This window comes from Oncorhynchus clarkii, chromosome 21, assembly GCF_045791955.1.
Source record: "Oncorhynchus clarkii lewisi isolate Uvic-CL-2024 chromosome 21, UVic_Ocla_1.0, whole genome shotgun sequence".
In the NCBI taxonomy this organism is placed as follows: domain Eukaryota; kingdom Metazoa; phylum Chordata; class Actinopteri; order Salmoniformes; family Salmonidae; genus Oncorhynchus; species Oncorhynchus clarkii.
The window spans coordinates 26,204,417-26,225,129 of record NC_092167.1 but is presented as its reverse complement, the minus strand read 5'-3'; the positions used below and the strand labels follow the sequence as shown (position 1 = coordinate 26,225,129).

At 41.9% G+C, this 20,713-nt stretch overlaps 1 protein-coding gene across 2 annotated transcripts in view; it reads right to left on the bottom strand.

The window, feature by feature from the left end:
* The window catches only part of LOC139378797 (actin-binding protein WASF3), a 62,713-nt gene that overhangs the window by 19,580 nt on the left and 22,420 nt on the right, over positions 1-20,713 (bottom strand). For both annotated transcript variants that reach the window (XM_071121301.1, XM_071121302.1), the window contains exons 2-4: positions 17,427-17,566; positions 16,228-16,362; positions 305-458 (exon numbers count right to left, since the gene is read on the bottom strand). In XM_071121301.1, the coding sequence (XP_070977402.1) occupies positions 305-458; positions 16,228-16,362; positions 17,427-17,559 (422 nt within the window). In that variant the 5' untranslated portion in view covers positions 17,560-17,566. The remainder of the gene's footprint in view (positions 1-304; positions 459-16,227; positions 16,363-17,426; positions 17,567-20,713) is intronic.

Here is a 20,713-nt window from a genome sequence, read left to right as displayed (position 1 = left end):
ACTAACCAATAGGAGAGTCAAAATGAGGGGCGGTGTACAAAACAAATGAATCAGCCATTGGATAATCTCTAACCAATCAGAGTATCAAAGCCAATGAAGTTAGGCCAGGCCGGCTCTGGCCCAACCCATCGGTTTCTGGGACCAATTCAAACGGTCGGAATGTGTTTGCATTCTACAAGACGTCAGGGAGGAAAGCAAATCCAGACTCATTGTGGAGAAGAAATGCTGGTGGGTGTGGTGTTTGGCCAGATCGGTGTGGATGGGTAGTCAGGCAAGAAGATGAGTATACTAAAAAGGTACCAACCTATAGGTACTGAGTATGTTGAGCGGTGGAGGTTTGTCACAGCGATGGTACATCTCTACCACAGGGTTGGGGACTGAGGTCCGTGAGACCACCTGTTGGTCTTGGATGGTGCTGCTCTTAAACGCTTTACGCATGTTGATGTCCTGCAGAGAGACTGGAGAAGACAGACAGACACACACAAAACCATCAGCATGTTTATGGTGGATATGAATGAATTACATTTTAGTTTCGTGTCAATTGGCATCCCATCCCTTATGGGATTAATTGACACAAACAAACAGAATAATTCACTATGGTAATTAAATTATAATTCTCCTCTCCGGTGTTCTCTGCATTGTGCACCGCATAAAGAGTGAAAAAAAGGAAGGGTTAAAAATCAATACAGTAAATTACATCCCTAGAGCAGTAAAATAACATACATACAGTACCAGTCAAAAGTTTGGACACGCCTACTCATTCAGGGGTTTTTCTTTATTTTTACTATTTTCTACATTGTAGAATAATAGTGAAGACATCAAAACTATAAAATAACACATATGGAATCATGTAGTAAGCAAAAAAAAGTGATAAACAGATTATTCAAAGTAGCCACCCCTTGCCTTGATGGCAGCTTTGCACACCTCTTGGCATTCTTTTAACCAGCTTCACCTGGAATGCTACTCCAACAGTCTTCAAATCAAATCATCAAATCAAATCAAATTTTATTTGTCACATACACATGGTTAGCAGATGTTAATGCGAGTGTAGCGAAATGCTTGTGCTTCTAGTTCCGACAGTGCAGTAATAACAAGTAATCTAACTAACAATTCCAAAACTACTGTCTTGTACACAGTGTAAGGGGATGAAGAATATGTACATAAGGATATATGAATGAGTGATGGTACAGAGCAGCATAGGCAAGATACAGTAGATGGTATCGAGTACAGTATGTACAAATGAGATGAGTATGTAAACAAAGTGGCATAGTTTAAAGTGGCTAGTGATACATGTATTACATAAGGATACAGTCGATGATATAGAGTACAGTATATACGTATGCATATGAGATGAATAATGTAGGGTAAGTAACATTATATAAGGTAGCATTGTTTAAAGTGGCTAGTGATATATTTACATCATTTCCCATCAATTCCCATTATTAAAGTGGCTGGAGTTGAGTCAGTGTCAGTGTGTTGGCAGCAGCCACTCAGTGTTAGTGGTGGCTGTTTAACAGTCTGATGGCCTTGAGATAGAAGCTGTTTTTCAGTCTCTCGGTCCCAGCTTTGATGCACCTGTACTGACCTCGCCTTCTGGATGATAGCGGGGTGAACAGGCAGTGGCTCGGGTGGTTGATGTCCTTGATGATCTTTATGGGCCTTCCTGTGACATCGGGTGGTGTAGGTGTCCTGGAGGGCAGGTAGTTTGCCCCCGGTGATGCGTTGTGCAGACCTCACTACCCTCTGGAGAGCCTTACGGTTGAGGGCGGTGCAGTTGCCATACCAGGCGGTGATACAGCCCGCCAGGATGCTCTCGATTGTGCATCTGTAGAAGTTTGTGAGTGCTTTTGGTGACAAGCCGAATTTCTTCAGCCTCCTGAGGTTGAAGAGGCGCTGCTGCGCCTTCTTCACGATGCTGTCTGTGTGAGTGGACCAATTCAGTTTGTCTGTGATGTGTATGCCGAGGAACTTAAAACTTGCTACCCTCTCCACTACTGTTCCATCGATGTGGATAGGGGGGTGTTCCCTCTGCTGTTTCCTGAAGTCCACAATCATCTCCTTAGTTTTGTTGACGTTGAGTGTGAGGTTATTTTCCTGACACCACACTCCGAGGGCCCTCACCTCCTCCCTGTAGGCCGTCTCGTCGTTGTTGGTAATCAAGCCTACCACTGTTGTGTCGTCGGCAAACTTGATGATTGAGTTGGAGGCGTGCGTGGCCACGCAGTCGTGGGTGAACAGGGAGTACAGGAGAGGGCTCAGAACGCACCCTTGTGGGGCCCCAGTGTTGAGGATCAGCGGGGAGGAGATGTTGTTGCCTACCCTCACCACCTGGGGGCGGCCCGTCAGGAAGTCCAGTACCCAGTTGCACAGGGCGGGGTCGAGACCCAGGGTCTCGAGCTTGATGACGAGCTTGGAGGGTACTATGGTGTTGAATGCCGAGCTGTAGTCGATGAACAGCATTCTCACATAGGTATTCCTCTTGTCCAGATGGGTTAGGGCAGTGTGCAGTGTGGTTGAGATTGCATCGTCTGTGGACCTATTTGGGCGGTAAGCAAATTGGAGTGGGTCTAGGGTGTCAGGTAGGGTGGAGGTGATATGGTCCTTGACTAGTCTCTCAAAGCACTTCATGATGACGGATGTGAGTGCTACGGGGCGGTAGTCGTTTAGCTCAGTTACCTTAGCTTTCTTGGGAACAGGAACAATGGTGGCCCTCTTGAAGCATGTGGGAACAGCAGACTGGTATAGGGATTGATTGAACATGTCCGTAAACACACCGGCCAGCTGGTCTGCGCATGCTCTGAGGGCGCGGCTGGGGATGCCGTCTGGGCCTGCAGCCTTGCGAGGGTTAACACGTTTAAATGTCTTACTCACCTCGGCTGCAGTGAAGGAGAGACCGCATGTTTTCGTTGCAGGCCGTGTCAGTGGCACTGTATTGTCCTCAAAGCGGGCAAAAAAGTTATTTAGTCTGCCTGGGAGCAAGACATCCTGGTCCGTGACTGGGCTGGATTTCTTCCTGTAGTCCGTGACTGACTGTAGACCCTGCCACATGCCTCTTGTGTCTGAGCCGTTGAATTGAGATTCTACTTTGTCTCTGTACTGGCGCTTAGCTTGTTTGATAGCCTTGCGGAGGGAATAGCTGCACTGTTTGTATTCGGTCATGTTACCAGACACCTTGCCCTGATTAAAAGCAGTGGTTCGCGCTTTCAGTTTCACACGAATGCTGCCATCAATCCACGGTTTCTGGTTAGGGAATGTTTTAATCGTTGCTATGGGAACGACATCTTCAACGCACGTTCTAATGAACTCGCACACCGAATCAGCGTATTCGTCAATGTTGTTATCTGACGCAATACGAAACATCTCCCAGTCCACGTGATGGAAGCAGTCTTGGAGTGTGGAGTCAGCTTGGTCGGACCAGCGTTGGACAGACCTCAGCGTGGGAGCCTCTTGTTTTAGTTTCTGTCTGTAGGCAGGGATCAACAAAATATAGTCGTGGTCAGCTTTTCCGAAAGGGGGGCGGGGCAGGGCCTTATATGCGTCGCGGAAGTTAGAGTAACAATGATCCAAGGTCTTTCCTCCCCTGGTTGCGCAATCAATATGCTGATAAAATTTGGGGAGTCTTGTTTTCAGATTAGCCTTGTTAAAATCCCCAGCTACAATGAATGCAGCCTCCGGATAAATCGTTTCCAGTTTGCAGAGAGTTAAATAAAGTTCGTTCAGAGCCATCGATGTGTCTGCTTGGGGGGGGGGGGATATATACGGCTGTGATTATAATCGAAGAGAATTCTCTTGGTAGATAATGCGGTCTACATTTGATTGTGAGGAATTCTAAATCAGGTGAACAGAAGGATTTGAGTTCCTGTATGTTTCTTTCATCACACCATGTCACGTTGGCCATGAGGCATACGCCCCCGCCCCTCTTCTTACCAGAAAGATGTTTGTTTCTGTCAGCGCGATGAATGGAGAAACCCGTTGGCTGCACCGCTTCGGATAGAGTCTTGAATGAGTTCCCACATATGCTAAGCACTTGTTGGATGCTTTTCCTTCACACTGAGGTCCAACTCAACCCAAACCATCTCAATTGGGTTGAGGTCGGGTGATTGTTGAGACCAGGTCATCACTCTCCTTATTGGTCAAATAGCCCTTAGACAGCCTGGAGGTGTGTTGGGTCATTGTCCTGTTGAAAAGCAAATGATAGTCCCACTAAGCACAAACCAGATGGGATGGCATATCTCTGCAGAATGATGTGGCAGCCATGCTGATTAAGTAAGTCTTGAATTATTAAAAAAATCACAGACAGTGTCACCAGCAAAGCACACCCACACCATCACCTCCTTCATACTTCACGGTGTGAACCATCCGTTCACCTACTCGGAGTCTCAAAGACACGGCGGTTGGAACAAAAAACTCAAATTTGGACTAATCAGACCACAGGACAAATTTCTACTGGTCTAATGTCCATTGCGTGTGTTTCTTGGCCCAAGCAAGTCTCTTCTTCTTATTGGTGTCCCTTAGTAGTGGTTTCTTTTCAGCAATTTGACCATGAAGGCCTGATTCACGCAGTCTCCTCTGAACAGTTGATGTTGAGATGTATGTTACTTGACCTCTGTGAAGCATTTATTTGGGCTGCAATTACTGAGGCTGGTAAACTCTCAGGGATGCAAACTGGTGAGGGCCCAAAAGGGTGACATTTATATTTTCTAATCCTTGCTAGGGAGAAATGCAGGTTTTAACTAATTAAACAAAGAATATGATCTACATGATCAGTCTCGGTGTGTAAAATAAAAAGTGCTAAAAATGTTTAAAAAAAATAAAAAATGCAAAAAAATGTAAAGAAAGCAATTCAATGTTATTTGTTGCCTAGACTTTACTGCAAATGACTCAGGTCTTGAGAAAAAAAAACAATACACTAATATTGCAGTTAGACATGACAGCCTTTGTAATAGAATGCTTGTGACCACACACATAAATATTGCACTTGTTTCCCCCCCCCATCTTAACCAGTTAACCAGTAAAAGTCTAATTTTCACTCAATTCTCTCATTCTGAAAATTAACCATATACTGTAGAGGGAAAACATTAGTTAACAGATAGGGGTTAGTTCATTAGCTAATGTATATTTCACACTGATGGCCAGGGTCCATTAAGCAACTAACGCGTTATAACTTGAACGGCAAGGAGTTGTATACCAGTTAACGTCAATACTATAGCGAATTGGTTAGGTTACTAAAGTGTTAACTCATCTGATGATGTAACGTTAGGTAGCTAAAGTTTGCTTTTTTAGCAAGCGAATTTTGACACCATAAACTCAATTATTTGATCAGATGAGTTGGCTAATGTTTGTCAACATTTCTCTGGCTAGCTAACGGAGAATTCAATCCACATAGAAAGACAACTAACAATGCTAATACTTGTTCCACCACACTTTCTCCCTCAGGCCTCACCTCAAACTTTCCAAATGCCTGTTGTTTTTCAGTTACAGCTCATGAAGTACGCTTCATCTCCTTCTTACCCCCGTCTCACGTAGGTCACCTATTTTGGATTCAAAACGGCGAATTTCACCAAAAGGTGACTAGTTTGCATCCCTGAACTCTAATGATCTTATCCTCTGCAGAAGAGGTAACTCTGGGTCTTCCTTAACTGTGGGTCCTCATGAGAGCCAGTTTCATCATAGCACTTGATGGTTTTGGAGACTGCACTTGAAGAAACTTTTAGAAGTTCTTGAATGTCAGTCAATGCAGAAAATGTAATGTCTTAAAATAATGGACTGTCGTTTCTCTTTGCTTATTTGATCTGTCTTCTGTATACCACCCCTACCTTTTCACAACATGACTGATTGGCTCAAACGCATTAAGGAAAGAAATTCCACAAATTAACTTTTAACAAGGCACACCTGTTAATTGAAATGCCTTCCAGGTGACTACCTAATGGAGCTGGTTGAGAGAATGCCAAGAGTATTCTGTCATCAAGGCAAAGGGGGGCTATTTGAAGAATCTCAATATAAAATATTTTGATTTGTTTAACACTTTTTTGGTTACCACATGATTCCATATGTGTTATTTCATAGTGTTGATGTCTTCACTATTATTGTACAATGTAGAAAATAGTACAAATAAAGAAACACCCTTGAATGAGTAGGTGTGTCCAAACTTTTGACTGGTACTGCATATATTGAGGAGCGGTGTCCTGGACACAGGTTAAGCCTAGTCCTGGACTAAAAAGCTACATCAATGGAGCATGCTCTTAAATCCAGCACCAGGCTTAATCTTTGTCCTGATCATAACAGCAAAAAAAAACATACTGGTAACTAACATAACTGAAAAGAGGGATACAATACATATACAGTACAATTTCTCCAGTCGTCAAGTTCAGGGCAGTGAACAATACTTTACAACATATACAGTAACAAGCCACAGGAACAGCTGTGTTTTACCTTTATTGTCAGCTTAGTGTGGCTTAAATCACCCCTGGCATGACCCTACACCTTTAAACCAACAAAGTCATGCTCAGGGAGGAATGCTCTAAATGGGCTACAGTGTGTGGTGGCCTCCCAGCTCTGAAAGAAGGGATTATGACAATAACAAAAGACCCAAGCCATGGAAACACCCCCAAATCCATCCATCTAATCATGCCCAGGGAGCAGTGCTCTCCCTAGACTACAGTGTGGCCAGTGACACCCCATGCCATGGCAGAACGGATAATGGGGAACAATAGAAGGATCAGCATTAAGATCACAGCACATTAAGGGTTACATATAGCATGTCCTAACATAATCCATATGTTCCTCATATCTCCAAAAGGTAAAGATGTGTTAGTAGCAGATATTATATTGACACGGCTTTATCTGTAGAACTGGTACAATAGTCTGCCAGGGTGTGTGCGTGTGTGTTACAGCCCCATCTGAGAGATCCTGGATCCATGCACAGTGGTGTGAAATCCCCACAGGGTTTAAGGGATTAACAAAACACACACACAGTTGAAGTCGGAAGTTTGAAATACACCTTAGCCAAATACTTTTATACTCATTTTATCACAATTCCTGACATTTAATCCAAGTAAAAATCCCCTGTCTTAGGTCAGTTAGGATCACCACTTCATTTTAAGAATGTGAAAATGTCAGAATAATAGTAGAGTGATATATTTCAGCTTTTATTTATTTCATCACATTCCCAGTGGGTCAGAAGTTTACATGCACTCAATTAGTATTTGGTAGCATTGCATTTAAATGGTTTAACTTGGGTAAAATGTTTTGGGTAGCCTTCCACAAGCTTCCCACAATTAAGTTGGGTGAATTTTGGCCCATTCCTCCTGAGTCAGGTTTGAAGGCCTCCTTGCTCGCACACACTTTTTCAATTCTGCCCACACATTACATTTTCTATAGGATTGAGGTCAAGGCTTTGTGATAGCCACTCCAATACCTTGACTTTGCTGTCCTTAAAGCCATTTTGCCATAACTTCGGAAGTATGCTTGTGGTCATTGTCCATTTGGAAGACCCATTTGCGACCAAGCTTTGACTTCCTGACTGATGTCTTGAGATGTTGCTTCAATATATCCACGTAATTTTCCTTCTCATGGGGACATTATTTTGTGACGTGCACCAGTCCCTCCTGCAGCAAAGCACCCCCACAACATGATGCTGCCACCCCCGTGCTTCACGGTTGGGATGGTGTTCTTCAGCTTGCAAGCCTCCCCCTTTTTCCTCCAAACATAACGATGGTCATGATGGCCAAACAGTTATATTTTTGTTTCATCAGACCAGAGGACATTTCTCCAAAAAGTACGATCTGTACTGTGCTGTTGCAAACCGTAGTCTAGCTTTTTTATGGAGGTTTTGGAGCAGTGGCTTCTTCCTTGCTCAGCGACCTTTCAGGTTATGTCGATATAGGACTCGTTTTACTGTGGATATCAATACTTCTGTACCTGTTTCCTCCAGCATCTTCACAAGGTCCTTTGCTGTTGTTCTGGGATTGATTTGCACTTTTCGCACCAAAGTATGTTAATCTCTAGGAGACAGAACGCATCTCCTTCCTGAGCGGTATGAAGGCTGCATGGTACCATGGAGTTTATACTTGCGTACTATTCTTTGTACAGATGAACGAGATACCCTCAGGTGTTTGGAAATTGCTCCAAAAGGATGAACCAGACTTGTGGAGGTCTACAATTTTTTCTGAGGTCTTGGCTGATTTCTTTAGATTTTCCCATTATGTCAAGCAAAGAGGCACTGAGTTTGAAGGTAGGCCTTGAAATACTTCCAAAGGTACACCTCCAATTGACTCAAATTATGTCAATTAGCCTATCAGAAGCTTCTAAAGCCATGACATTTTCTGGAATTTTCCAAGCTGCTGAAAGGCACAGTCAACTTAGTGTACGTAAACTTCTGACCCACTGGAATTGTGATAATTTACAGATTAAATAATCTGTAAACAATCGATGGAAAAATTACTTGTGTCATGCATAAAGTAGATGTCCTAACTGACTATAGTTTGTTAACTTCTTACGGATCATTGGGACGCTAGCATCCCACCTCGACAACATCCGGTGAAATTGCAGAGCGCCAAATTCAAATGACAGAAATCGTAATATTAAACGTTCATGAAAATACAATTGTCATACATCATTTAAAAACTTAACTTCTTGTTAATCCAGCCGCTTTGTCAGATTTCAAAAAGGCTTTACGGCGAAAGCAGTCCATGTGATTATCTGAGGACAGCGCCCCGCACACACAAGAATTACATACATTTTCCAACTTAGCAGAGGCGTCACGAAAGTCAGAAATAGCTATAAAATAAATAACTTACTTTTGAAGATCCTCATCTGATTGCAAACACAAGGGTCCCAGCTACATAACAAATGGCCTTTTTGTTTGATAAAGTTCATCTTTATATCCCAAAAAAGTAAGTTTCGTTGGCGCGCTTGACTCAGTAATTCACCGATTTCGCTCGTTCAAAATGCATTCAAATGAATCCCTTAAGTTACCAATAAACTTCCTCCAAACATTTCAAACAACGTTCCTAATCAATCCTCAGGTACCCTAATATGTAAATAAATTATCAAATTAAAGACGGAGAATACCGGAGACCATTACCAATAACGAAGTGCATGCCCTTACCGGAACGCGCAACAAACACTATAGCCAAAATGGGAGCCACTTAGAAAAACTACAAATTCTAGCTCATTTTTCCAAAAACAAGCCTGAAACACTTTCTAAAGACTGGTGACATCTAGTGGAATCCCTAGGAACTGCAATATGGGAGGTCTTCCTTTTTTAATCCCATTCCCAGCCATTGGAATCAGTGGTGAGCTGAAATAAAAATTCTGGATGGATTGTCCTTGGGTTTTTGCCTGCCATATCAGTTCTGTTATACACACAGACATTATGTTAACAGTTTTGGAAACGTTAGAGTGTTTTGCTACCAATTATATGCATATCAAAGCTTCTGGGCCTGAGCAACGGGCAGTTTACTATGGGCACCTCATTCATCCAAACTTCCGAATACTGCCCCCTAGCCCTAAGAAGTTAATATTAGACATTGCCCACCAGCTGTTATTGACAAATAGACACACACCCCCACCCCTCGTCTTACCAGACGAAGCTTCTCTGTTCTGCCGGTACATGGAAAATCCTGCCAGCTCTATATTATCCGTGTCGTCGTTCAGCAACGACTCAGTGAAACATAAGATATTACAGTTTTTAATGTCCCGTTGGTAGGATAATCTTGATCGTACGCCATCGATTTTATTTTCCAATGACTGCACGTTGGCCAATAGAACGGCTGGCAGTGGGAGTTTACTCGCTTGCCTACAAATTTTCAGAAGGTAGCCCGACCTCCACCCCCTTTTTCTCTGTCTTTTCTTCACGCAAATGACGGGGATTTGGGCCTGTTACCGGGAAAGCAGTATATCCTTCCCGTCGAACTCGTTAAGGAAGAAAACAATTATTCTTCTAGTTCAAGGTGAGTAATTGCTATTCTGATGAACAGAAGTTATTTTCAGTCATAAGAGACGGTAGCAGCAACATTATGTACAAAATAAGTAAATAAAGAAGTTACGAACAACGCAAAAAAACAAACAAATGGCACAGTTTGTTAGGAGCACGTAAAACGTCAGCCATCCCCGCCGGTGTCATTATACATCTTTGTAGTGACTGGGTGTATTGATACACCATCAAAAGTGTAATTAATAACTTAACCTTGCTCTAAGGGATAGTCAATGTCTGCTTTTTATATACCCATCTACCAATAGGTGTCTTTCATTGCGATGCATTGGAAAACCTGCCTTGTCTTTGTGGTTGAATCTGTGTTTGAAATTCACTGCTCGACTGAGGGACCTTATAGATAATTGTATATGTGGGGTACAGAGATGAGGAAGTAATTCAAAAATCATGTTAAACACTATTATTGTCCATTTGTCTTATTATGTGACTTGAACAGCACATTTTTACTTATTGAGGTTTGCCATAACAAAAGGGGTTCAATATGTATTGACTCCAGACAATTCAGCTTTACATTTTTTTATTTATTTGTAAAATGTTATAAACATAATTTCAGTTTGACATTGCGTGTGTGTATAGGCCAGTGACTACATTTTTTAATTTAATTAATCAGTTTAAAATTCAGTTTAAAACAAAATGTAACCCTTCTTTCTGAAGTGCATGAATTGGGCAATATTGCTGTCCTGCCTGAGCATTCAAAATGTAACGAGTACTTTCAGGTATCTGGGAAAATGTATGGGAGTAAAAAGTGTATATTTTCTTTAGGAATGTAGTGGCGTAAAAGTTAACATTCTCAAAAATATAAATAGTAAAGTACATATACAGTTGAAGTTGGAAGTTTACATAAACTTATGTTGGAGTCACTGAAACTCGTTTTTCAACCACTCCACACATTTCTTGTTATTACAGGAAAACTTAAATTGGTTTTACCTTATTTTTACCAGTATGTCACATACATTGCAAGTTGGGGGATTTTTGTTTCACACTTAGAGTAGCCCGAGCTATCCTTTTGTAAAGGTTGAAGAGTCTATTGTCCTGCTAATGGCCAATCATGGAAAGGTTGTTTGTACCTATGTTTTAGGACTGCAGTAGGTCCTAAAATCCATGCTCTCAGGGAATGTTTAAAAAAGTCCAAAAATCATGGGTGGAGTTAGAATTTTGGCTGTCACAAGTTTTAAAATCAACCAACGTCAGCCTTTAAATGCTTTATTATCCAAATGTTTAAAGTGTGTGTGGGTGACAAAGAGTACACAAAAGTGACCCAAAACTTTTGAACAGCAGTATATACAGTGGGGAGAACAAGTATTTGATAACCTGCAAAATCTGCAGTGTTTCCTACTTACAAAGCATGTAGAGGTCTGCAATTTTTATCATAGGTACACTTCAACTGTGAGAGACGGAATCTAAAACAAAAATCCAGAAAATCACATTGTATGATTTTTAAGTAATTAATTTGCATTTTGCTTAGAGTTTCTTGCCTCGGCAAATCACGACATTCAGACACTGATGCCCTTTGCAACCACATACCTATGTGAGAGTGGATTATCACCTTCACTAGCATGAAAACTAAATACAGGCACAGACTGCGTGTGGAAAACGATTTAAGACAGACTCACCAATACAATTGCAACATTGCAGTTATGTGCATCCTTTCAAGCACACCATTCTCATTAACCTGTGGTGAGTTATTCACAATTTTCGATGAACAAATAAGGTTTTATATGAAAGATGGCAAAAAAAAGAGCAAAATTAATTATTATTATTTGTGCCCTGGTCCTATAAGAGCTCTGTCACTTCCCACGTGCCAGATTGTGACAAAAACTCACTCATTCTTATGTTTAAGAAATATATCGTATAGTGTGTGTGGGGCTGGCTTACAATGATGGCAAAAACAACATTTAAGAGTGCACTGACCCTGGTGCAGTTGGAGGTTGAATGTTTAAAGGGGTACGGGACTATAAAAAGGTTTGGGAACCACTGCTCTAGTACAGCCAATATTAAAAACAATAAAATGCTTCTCAAAGATGCCCTCTGGTGGTCAAACTAGCACTAACTAGCATTAATGGCAACAATGGCTGACACTTAATAACTTGCCGTAGAATTCTGGGGCAGCGCGCAAGCTGTGCTGGATAGCCCCCTTTTTTCCCCAATTTTGCCTTAAACGACATACCAAATCTATACCAATTCAAGGATATGCATATTCTTGGTACCATTTGAAAAGAAACACGTTGAAGTTCGTGGAAATGTGAATTGAATGTAGGAGAATAACACAATAGATCTGGTAGAAGAAAATGCAAAGAAAAAAGAAAAAAAACATTTTCTACCACCATCTTTGAAATGCAAGAGAAAGGTCCCAGTTCCAGCCATCACTCTGGTTGTAATTCAGATGTCCACAAGATGGCAGCAGTGTATGTGCAACGTTTCAGACGGATAACTTGAAGTATGAGTGAACTACATGACATTTAGTGTGAAGTCAGTCAGGTACATTTGGGCAAATCGTGAAGGAGAAATTTACATTCACATAACATTTTTCTGCAAGAATATTGTCAAATCTGTATACTTGGACTTTGATTTAGCTTTTCCAGTATTAGCAGCCATATTATAAGTTCAACATTTACAAAACAACCAGTTTTCATAACTCTGAATATTCTTATAATTTTTGTCCAAAATGAAAAGGCATGCTGTCGCAAAATGTTAGCACCTACATTTTGCGACAGATACAGGGTTTCCGGGTACTCCCGTTCAGCCCAGCTCATTGGCTATCTAGCTAGCTTTGTTTGACGCCGATTGGTGCTTATTTGACAAAGATACAGTTGATCAAATGAAGACCGGCCGCGTCATTGGCGTGCCATGAAGGTGTCACTCTCTGACCAAATTTGGTGTCCTATAGGTTATACCACACCCCTAATGATATAGTGAAGTCTGGTTACGTTCTAGGATCTCTGAGGAATACATACAAATGTGATTTGCCTGGTTGAAACAACGTTTAGGGTTAGATTTTCACAGATTCCTTTCTTTGGAAAATGAACCTGTGGAAATACAAAATCGATCGTGCATGTTATATGGATTTTTAGGATATGAAAAATGATTTTAATGTAACAAAACGACACTTCATGTTATCTCTTGGACCCTTTCTATGATAAATCAGAGAAAGATTTCAGAATATAAGTACACATTTCACCTTCAGAGGTGAATTAATCAAACCTATCACAGTGAAAAAAAGTGTTTTGTTGTTAGGAGCTCTCCTCAAACAATAACATGCCATTATTTCACAGTAATAGCTACTGTAAATTGGACAATGCAGTTATATTTAATTATTGTTAATCTTTCAGCCGATATAAGACACTTATATGTACCGATATTTGTTGTTTCTCTAAAATCTGCGATGGTGACACAAGGCGCTGCATGATTTACAACTGTCGGTACACACTGATCTTGACAAACCATTTCTGCATGGACCTTGCTTTGTGCATGGGGGCATTGTCATGCTGAAACTGGAAAGGGCCTTCCCCAAACTGTTGCCACAAAGTTGGAAGCACAGAATTGTCTATAATGTCATTGATTTCAGTAGCGGTAAGAATTCCCTTCAGTGGAACTAAGGGAACTAGCCTGAACCATGAAACAGCCAAAGACATTATTCCTCCTCCACCAAACTTTACAGTTGGAACTATGCATTCGGGCAGGTAGCGCTCTCTTGGCATCCGCTAAACCCAGATTCGTCCGATGGACTGCCAGATGGTGAAGCGTGATTCATCACTCCAGAGAACGCATTTCCATTGCTCCAGGGTCCAATGGCGGCGAGCTTTACACCACTCCATTGCGCATGGTGATCTTAGGCTTGTGTGCGACTGCTCATCCATGGAAATCCATTTCATGAAGCTCCCGACAAACAGTTATTGTGCGGATGTTGCTTCCAGAGGCAGTTTGGAACTCGGTAATGACCCGAGGACAGACGATTTTTACACGCTATGTGCTTCAGCACTTGGTAGTCCTGTTCTGTGAGCTTGTGTGGCATACCACTTTGAGGCTCAGCAGTTGTTGCTCCTAGATGTTTCCACATCACAATAACAGCACTTACAGCTGACCGGGGCATCTCTAGCAGGGCAGAAATTTGACGAGCTGACTTGTTGGAAAGGTGGCGTCCTATGACGGTGCCACGTTGAAAGCCACTGAGCTCTTCAGTAAGGCCATTCCACTGCCAATGTTAGTCTATGGAGATTGCAGAGCTGTGTGCTCGATTTTATACACCTGTCAGCAACGGGTGTGGCTGAAATGGCAGAATCCACTCATTTTAAGTGGTGTCTACATAATTTTGTATAGTGTATGTAGCGGTGTAATAATGCTATATGGATGTACCGTTTTATATATTTTTTTATGTTTGATGTAAGTGCCTTACTGCGTTTGGACCCCTGCCTTGGTAGCAGCTAATGTGGATCCCTAATAAATACAAATACCTCCCTCCCATGTTACCACATGTATCACTGCAGACATCTTTCCCTTCAGCGGGACTCAGACACACACACACACACACACACACACACACACACACACACACACACACACACACACACACACACACACACACACACACACACACACACACACACACACACACACACACACACACAGCACGAGGCTCATCGATTAGTAATCATCTATTAAAATATATACTCCGGCTATTCTGGAGGAGGAAAGCCACTGACACACACACCAAAATATTCAAGCAGACAAACCACAAAGCCAGAGTCAAAAACCAAATATCCACAGGAACAACAACCACAACCCAAATCATGCACCCATGTACGCATAAACGAACGTACACACGTGCGCACACTCACACACTTTAAAAAGCACTCACCCCTATCCGTTGAGTCTGACACCTCTACAGGCTAGAAAAAGGTCAGCAGACACACAAACGCACGTGGCTGGTTCGTTTGAAGGTCAGACAGTCAAGAGTTTATAATGCACGCACACAACACACACACACAAAAAGAGTGCTTAGCCATCACACTGACAATGCAACTCCCTGTGCGTTGCCAATACAGTGCTTCTCTATGTGGCTGAAGAGACAATGCATTCCTATGGGGACTGAAAGAAAGAGCTACTACTCTAACAGTACACAGTGTGTAAGGTATGGATGGAATGGCTGAGTAGGAGACAGGAGAGAAGAGGAAAGCAGATTAAAAAACTAGAAGAGAGAAGCGGAGAAGAAATACAATATGAAAGAGAAGAAGGACAAAAGAGGAGGGGCCAGAGAGAAGGGGGGGGAAAACGGGGAATAGAAAGATGGAGAACACGTGTAGGAGAAAAGAGGAGTGGAGGATATGATAGAGGCAAGGTTATTATTAGTCGTGTAATACAGTGCTTCTCTCTCAGGTGGTCAGCTCATCCCTCCTGAATCCAGTGTGTGTGTGTGTGTGTGTGTGTGTGTGTGTGTGTGTATGTGTGTGTGTGTGTGTGTCTGTGTTTGTGTTCATCCCTCCTGAATCTCTAAGAAAAGCTGGGTCACTTCACTACTCCTCTGCAGCTAAGGCACAGTACAGCTCACACCACTGTAGCAGGCCACATGAAATAAAATACTATAGTATACTGTAGTATTACTATATTTATGTGTAGTATAGTATTCTACAGTACACTAAAATCATACTATAGCAAGCACTACACGATCAAGGGATACTACAGTGTGGAGTATAATATTCTACAGTATACTACAAAATGATGTAGTAAGCACAACACGATTGAGGAATACTGCCGTGTGTAGTATAGTATTTCACAGTATACTCCACAATAACAGAGAATTTTATACTGTCATTTAGTATTATATATTAAACTGTAGTCTTTTTTATGTGGGACTGCACAATACACACTCAATCAAGAGTGTATAGATTATATGCTCAGTGGGATCCTGTGGGATCCTTGGGATGACCCTGCCCTAAACCCTAACCTTAACCATAACCCTAACTTTAACATTTTAACTTCAATGGGGTGACGTCAGAGTTGAGTCGTCACAAGCATCCCACTTAGCATTTACCAATGATATGCACATTCCAAATTCCACCAAAGACAGAGTGGCTGCATTCAATCACACCAGCACTGGGGAAAACCACACTGCAGCAAAACAGATAGAGAGCTGCATTCACTCAGTGAAGCGGCTGTAGGTGAAATGTTGCTGCTGCTATGCTTTACCCCATGTACCAACACACTTTGTCAGGTGACAAACTAAGATGAAAACACACCTTCTTCCACGGTGGAGTCTAGCTGTGTGACTTTGACAGCCAGTATGTCTACTCTCTCCTGTAGGTTGTTCATTCTCATGTAGAAGCTGTTGGCTTCATTGAACAGCTCTCCAAAGATGTCCTCCGCATGACGACCTGCAGGAGGAAGAGACACATTAGTACACAGGATAACACACACACCTTAATCAATGGGCAGGAATTCTCTATAGTCTCTATAGAATTCTCTATAGGGTGCTGTGCCCCCTGCAGAGCTGCTGTCTGACATCCAGCAGAACACAATGCATTATAGTCTGCCTGCTCCACAGTGTGTACACACACCTTATCAAGGGACACTGCATATATATATATATATATATATATATATATATATATATATATATATATATATATAACAATATAAATTAAAACAGCACCTACTGTAACATCGCTGGGTGCTATGTCAGGTTATTGACTAGATATAAGGACTTATCATTGTTATAGCACTGATACATATTGTACCACACATCAATAATGTAGTCTAACACTGAGTGAAGGTGGTTTCAAAGCACACTCAAGTGCACTTCAGTCATTGTCTCTAGGGTGGAGAGGTGGAAGTCGGAGTTGTCTTTTAGTCTAATGAAGCTTCCCTGTCAAAGGAATACCATTAGACCACAATAGCAAGGTGTACTTACTTTACTACGCAAGGGATTCTACCCCAAAGTGGACACATTAGCAACCACTGGTGTAGAGGCTACTGGCATGACTAACAGACTATTATTCCAATGTATTAAATAAATAATACCCCCTTAGACACAAAGTCCTTGGATATTGCTGCTTTCCCATAGAAGCCATAGGGCAAAGCTGGGTGAATGTAGAGCCACAAATACTGGCAATTTGTATTAGCTTCAACAGTCAGCCTACTGGTAAGTGTCCATTATTATTATCTGCAGGTGTCTGGGTCAGAAAGTCAAGCTAATCTATTCCCATCTCAACCTCTACAGCAGACCTGATCAGCATACAGGATAAGTCTATAGGAGATCAGGATAACCCTAGGAGGCACAGACCAGTGAGGAGATGGATGGATTTCCAATAGGCGCACGGATCATGGCCTCACATGTTTAAACCATGCTCCTATCTCTCTCTCCTGCCCTTCACTGATGTGTTTGTTTCACACAAATAACAACCCCGTCCCCTGCGCGCGTGCACACACACACACTTACTGAGGCTACCAAGCTGTTTGATGATGGCAGCGAGGGTGCTATTGGTAACACACTCCAGTTCACTGGTGACTCCATCAGGTACTGCACCTTGACACAGGTGTCTAGGCTCTATACTGCGTTTTACCAATGGCATGGTTTACCTATGGGGAGAGAGATGGAAGAAAGTGCAAGAAAGAGTGAGAAATGGGCAAAAAAGTGAGGGAGGGGGAGAGAGAGGTGTCTGGGCTCTATACTGCGCTTTACCAATGGCATGGTGATTCACCTGGGGGAAGAGATGGAGAGAGAGCTGTAAGTCGTGGTAGAGAGAGAGGCAGTAGGAAAGACAGGGTGACAAAAGAGGAAGAGTAGAAGGAGAGTTAGACAAAGGGAAGAAAGAAGTAGGGAGGGAGAAAAGAAGCACAGGAAAAGGATAAATCAAAAGTGAACATCACAGAAGACATGATATTACACTAATCAACTCAGACAGTCAGATCAGATATCCACAGCGATTAACTAAATACAAACTGCCTTCTGATCAGCCTGTAGGCCACAGAGATAACTATCTCCACTGACTTAGAGACAGTGACCTGATCTGGGTGACTGGCTCTGTTAATATTGGGCTGGTGTCAGGCCCCCGGGGACCAGTTGCCTGCCAAGCTGCTTTGTGTCAGTGCGACTGGGATCTGTGCAGGGTCCAATGAGGCGGAATGGTTGGTTCAGTGTTAACTGTTAACTGCCACAGCTTGTGCTGCTACTGCTGGGCTGTCTTATCACTGGTGAGAGGACAGAATAAGGAGAGCCCCTGAACGCGTAACAAATGGCATCCTGTTCCCTATATAGTGCACTACGTTTGACGAAATCCATATGGACCCTGGTCAAAGGTAGTGCCCTATGAAAGGGTAGGGGAGCACAATGTCTTTGTAGAAAAAGACGGAAAACTCTGCTGCGAAGAACGCTCTCTTCTCCCTATCTCCCTCTCCAAAGAAGCTACACGTGAGATGGAACTGTAGCTCCTCTCTCTCTCTCTTCTGAATTTGGTCCATGGCCTCTTCTGCCCTTGGATTTTAACTGTGTGATGTGTGTCAGACCAGTGTGTGTGTTTGATATACGTACGCACGCACGTACGTACACACGCACACGCACACACACACACACACACACACACACAGAGAGCATGTATGCGTGTGTGAAGTATTTATGTCAGTTCTCTATGTGATAGTAATTGTGACGGTGATTATCTTGGAAGTGTGGGAGTGTGTGTGGAATGGCTGACTTCCACAGCACTGACACAGAGACACACACACCGCCTTCCAACTGAGATGGAAATAGGCCACAAATGAAAAGTGATGATGAGCGCTATTTATGTGTGTGTGTGTGTGTGTGTTGGTTGCTTGTTTGGTTTGTCCCAATTGAGCTCTGCCTGTCATCCTAACAGATAGTGTCTGCCCTCTCTCCATCTCACATAGGGTTGCAAAGGGTCAGAAACTTTCCGGTAAATTTCCGGAATTGTTCCATGGGAAGTTAAGCCAGGGAATTTTGCTTACATTTATCAAAAAAAGTTAGCCTATAAACAGTAAACTTTTTTTGTGGGATACACATTAGGCAATTCTAGGTCTTGTGGCACATTTTGGTTAAACTGTCCCCAATTCAATGGAATTGCAACCCTCTGCATGCACAGTGCATTCTTCCATCATATGTACAGCTGAATCTCAAGATCTTGCACACTATTGAGCCAATACTACTACACTGTCTGAGCCAAGGACTACATGGTTTCTGGTTTTGATTACAATACTGGGTAGGGTGAATATATTTTATACGACATACATATTTTTTTGTTAACTAGTAAATAGTAGCCTAAAGCAAAGTGTGTTTAAATCATTTCTAACTTGTTAACAATTTCTGCTAGTTAGTTTTTGCTACCATGTGGGTTTTTAGCTTGCTTGAGCCTGCTAACCGAGGAGTGTTAATTCACCTGTTTCCATACATGTTTCATTTTAAAACATTTATCTTACAAAAAGGAGTTGTTTAATTTAACTGCTTAACTATTTATCTGTACATGGAATTGTATTTTTTCTTTTTTAACCTCTAGCGTCGAGCAATCCCGTATCCGGGAGCGTAATCATAGCCTCAAGCTCATTACCATAACGCAACGTTAACTATTCATGAAAATCGCAAATTAAATGAAATAAATATATTCACTCACAAGCTTAGCCTTTTGTTAACAACACTGTCATCTCAGATTTTCAAAATATGCTTTTCAACCATAGCTACACAAGCATTTGTGTAAGAGTATTGATAGCCTAGCATAGCATTAAGCCTAGCATTCAGCAGGCAACATTTTCACAAAAACAAGAAAAGCATTCAAATAAAATCATTTACCTTTGAAGAACTTCGGATATTTTCAATGAGGAAACTCTCAGTTAGATAGCAAATGTTAATCTTTTCCCAAAATATTATTTGTGTAGGAGAAATCGCTCCGTTTTGTTCATCACGTTTGGCTAAGAAAAAAACCCGAAAATTCAGTCACTACAACGCCAAACTTTTTTCCAAATTAACTTCATAATATTGACAGAAACATGGCAAACGTTGTTTAGAATCAATCCTCAAGGTGTTTTTCACATATCTATTCGATGATAAATCATTCGTGGCAGTTGGGTTTCTCCTCAGTAGCAAACGGAAAAGTACTGCAGCTGGAGATTACGCAATAATTGCGACGGAGGACACCAAGCGACCACCTGGTAAATGTAGTGTGTTATGGTCAATCTTCCAATGATATGCCTACAAATACGTCACAATGCTGCAGACACCTTGGGGAAACGACAGAAAGTCTAAGCTCATTTGTGGCCCATTCACAGTCATATAAGGAGTCATTTGAACACAGCGCCTTCAAAATCTGGGGCACTTCCTGTTTGACATTTCATCTTGGTTTCGCCTGTAGCATCAGTTCTGTGGCACTCACAAACAATATCTTTGCAGTTTTGGAAACGTCAGAATGTTTTCTTTCCAAAGCTGTCAATTATATGCATAGTTGAGCATCTTTTCGTGACAAAATATCTTGTTTAATACGGGAACATTTTTCATCCAAAAATTAAAATAGCGCCCCCTATATCCAAGAAGTTAACTATGTTTCCCTAATTTTTACAGGAAAATTCCATGGCACTATCTGATGTGTGGAGACATTTCACTGCAGCTAATGTAGAAGGAAAAGATGTGTACATTTGCAAATACTGTACCAAATCATATGTGAAGAATGCAACAAAGATGCAAAATCATCTGGCCAAGTGCATAAAGTTCCCTCAGACTCACAA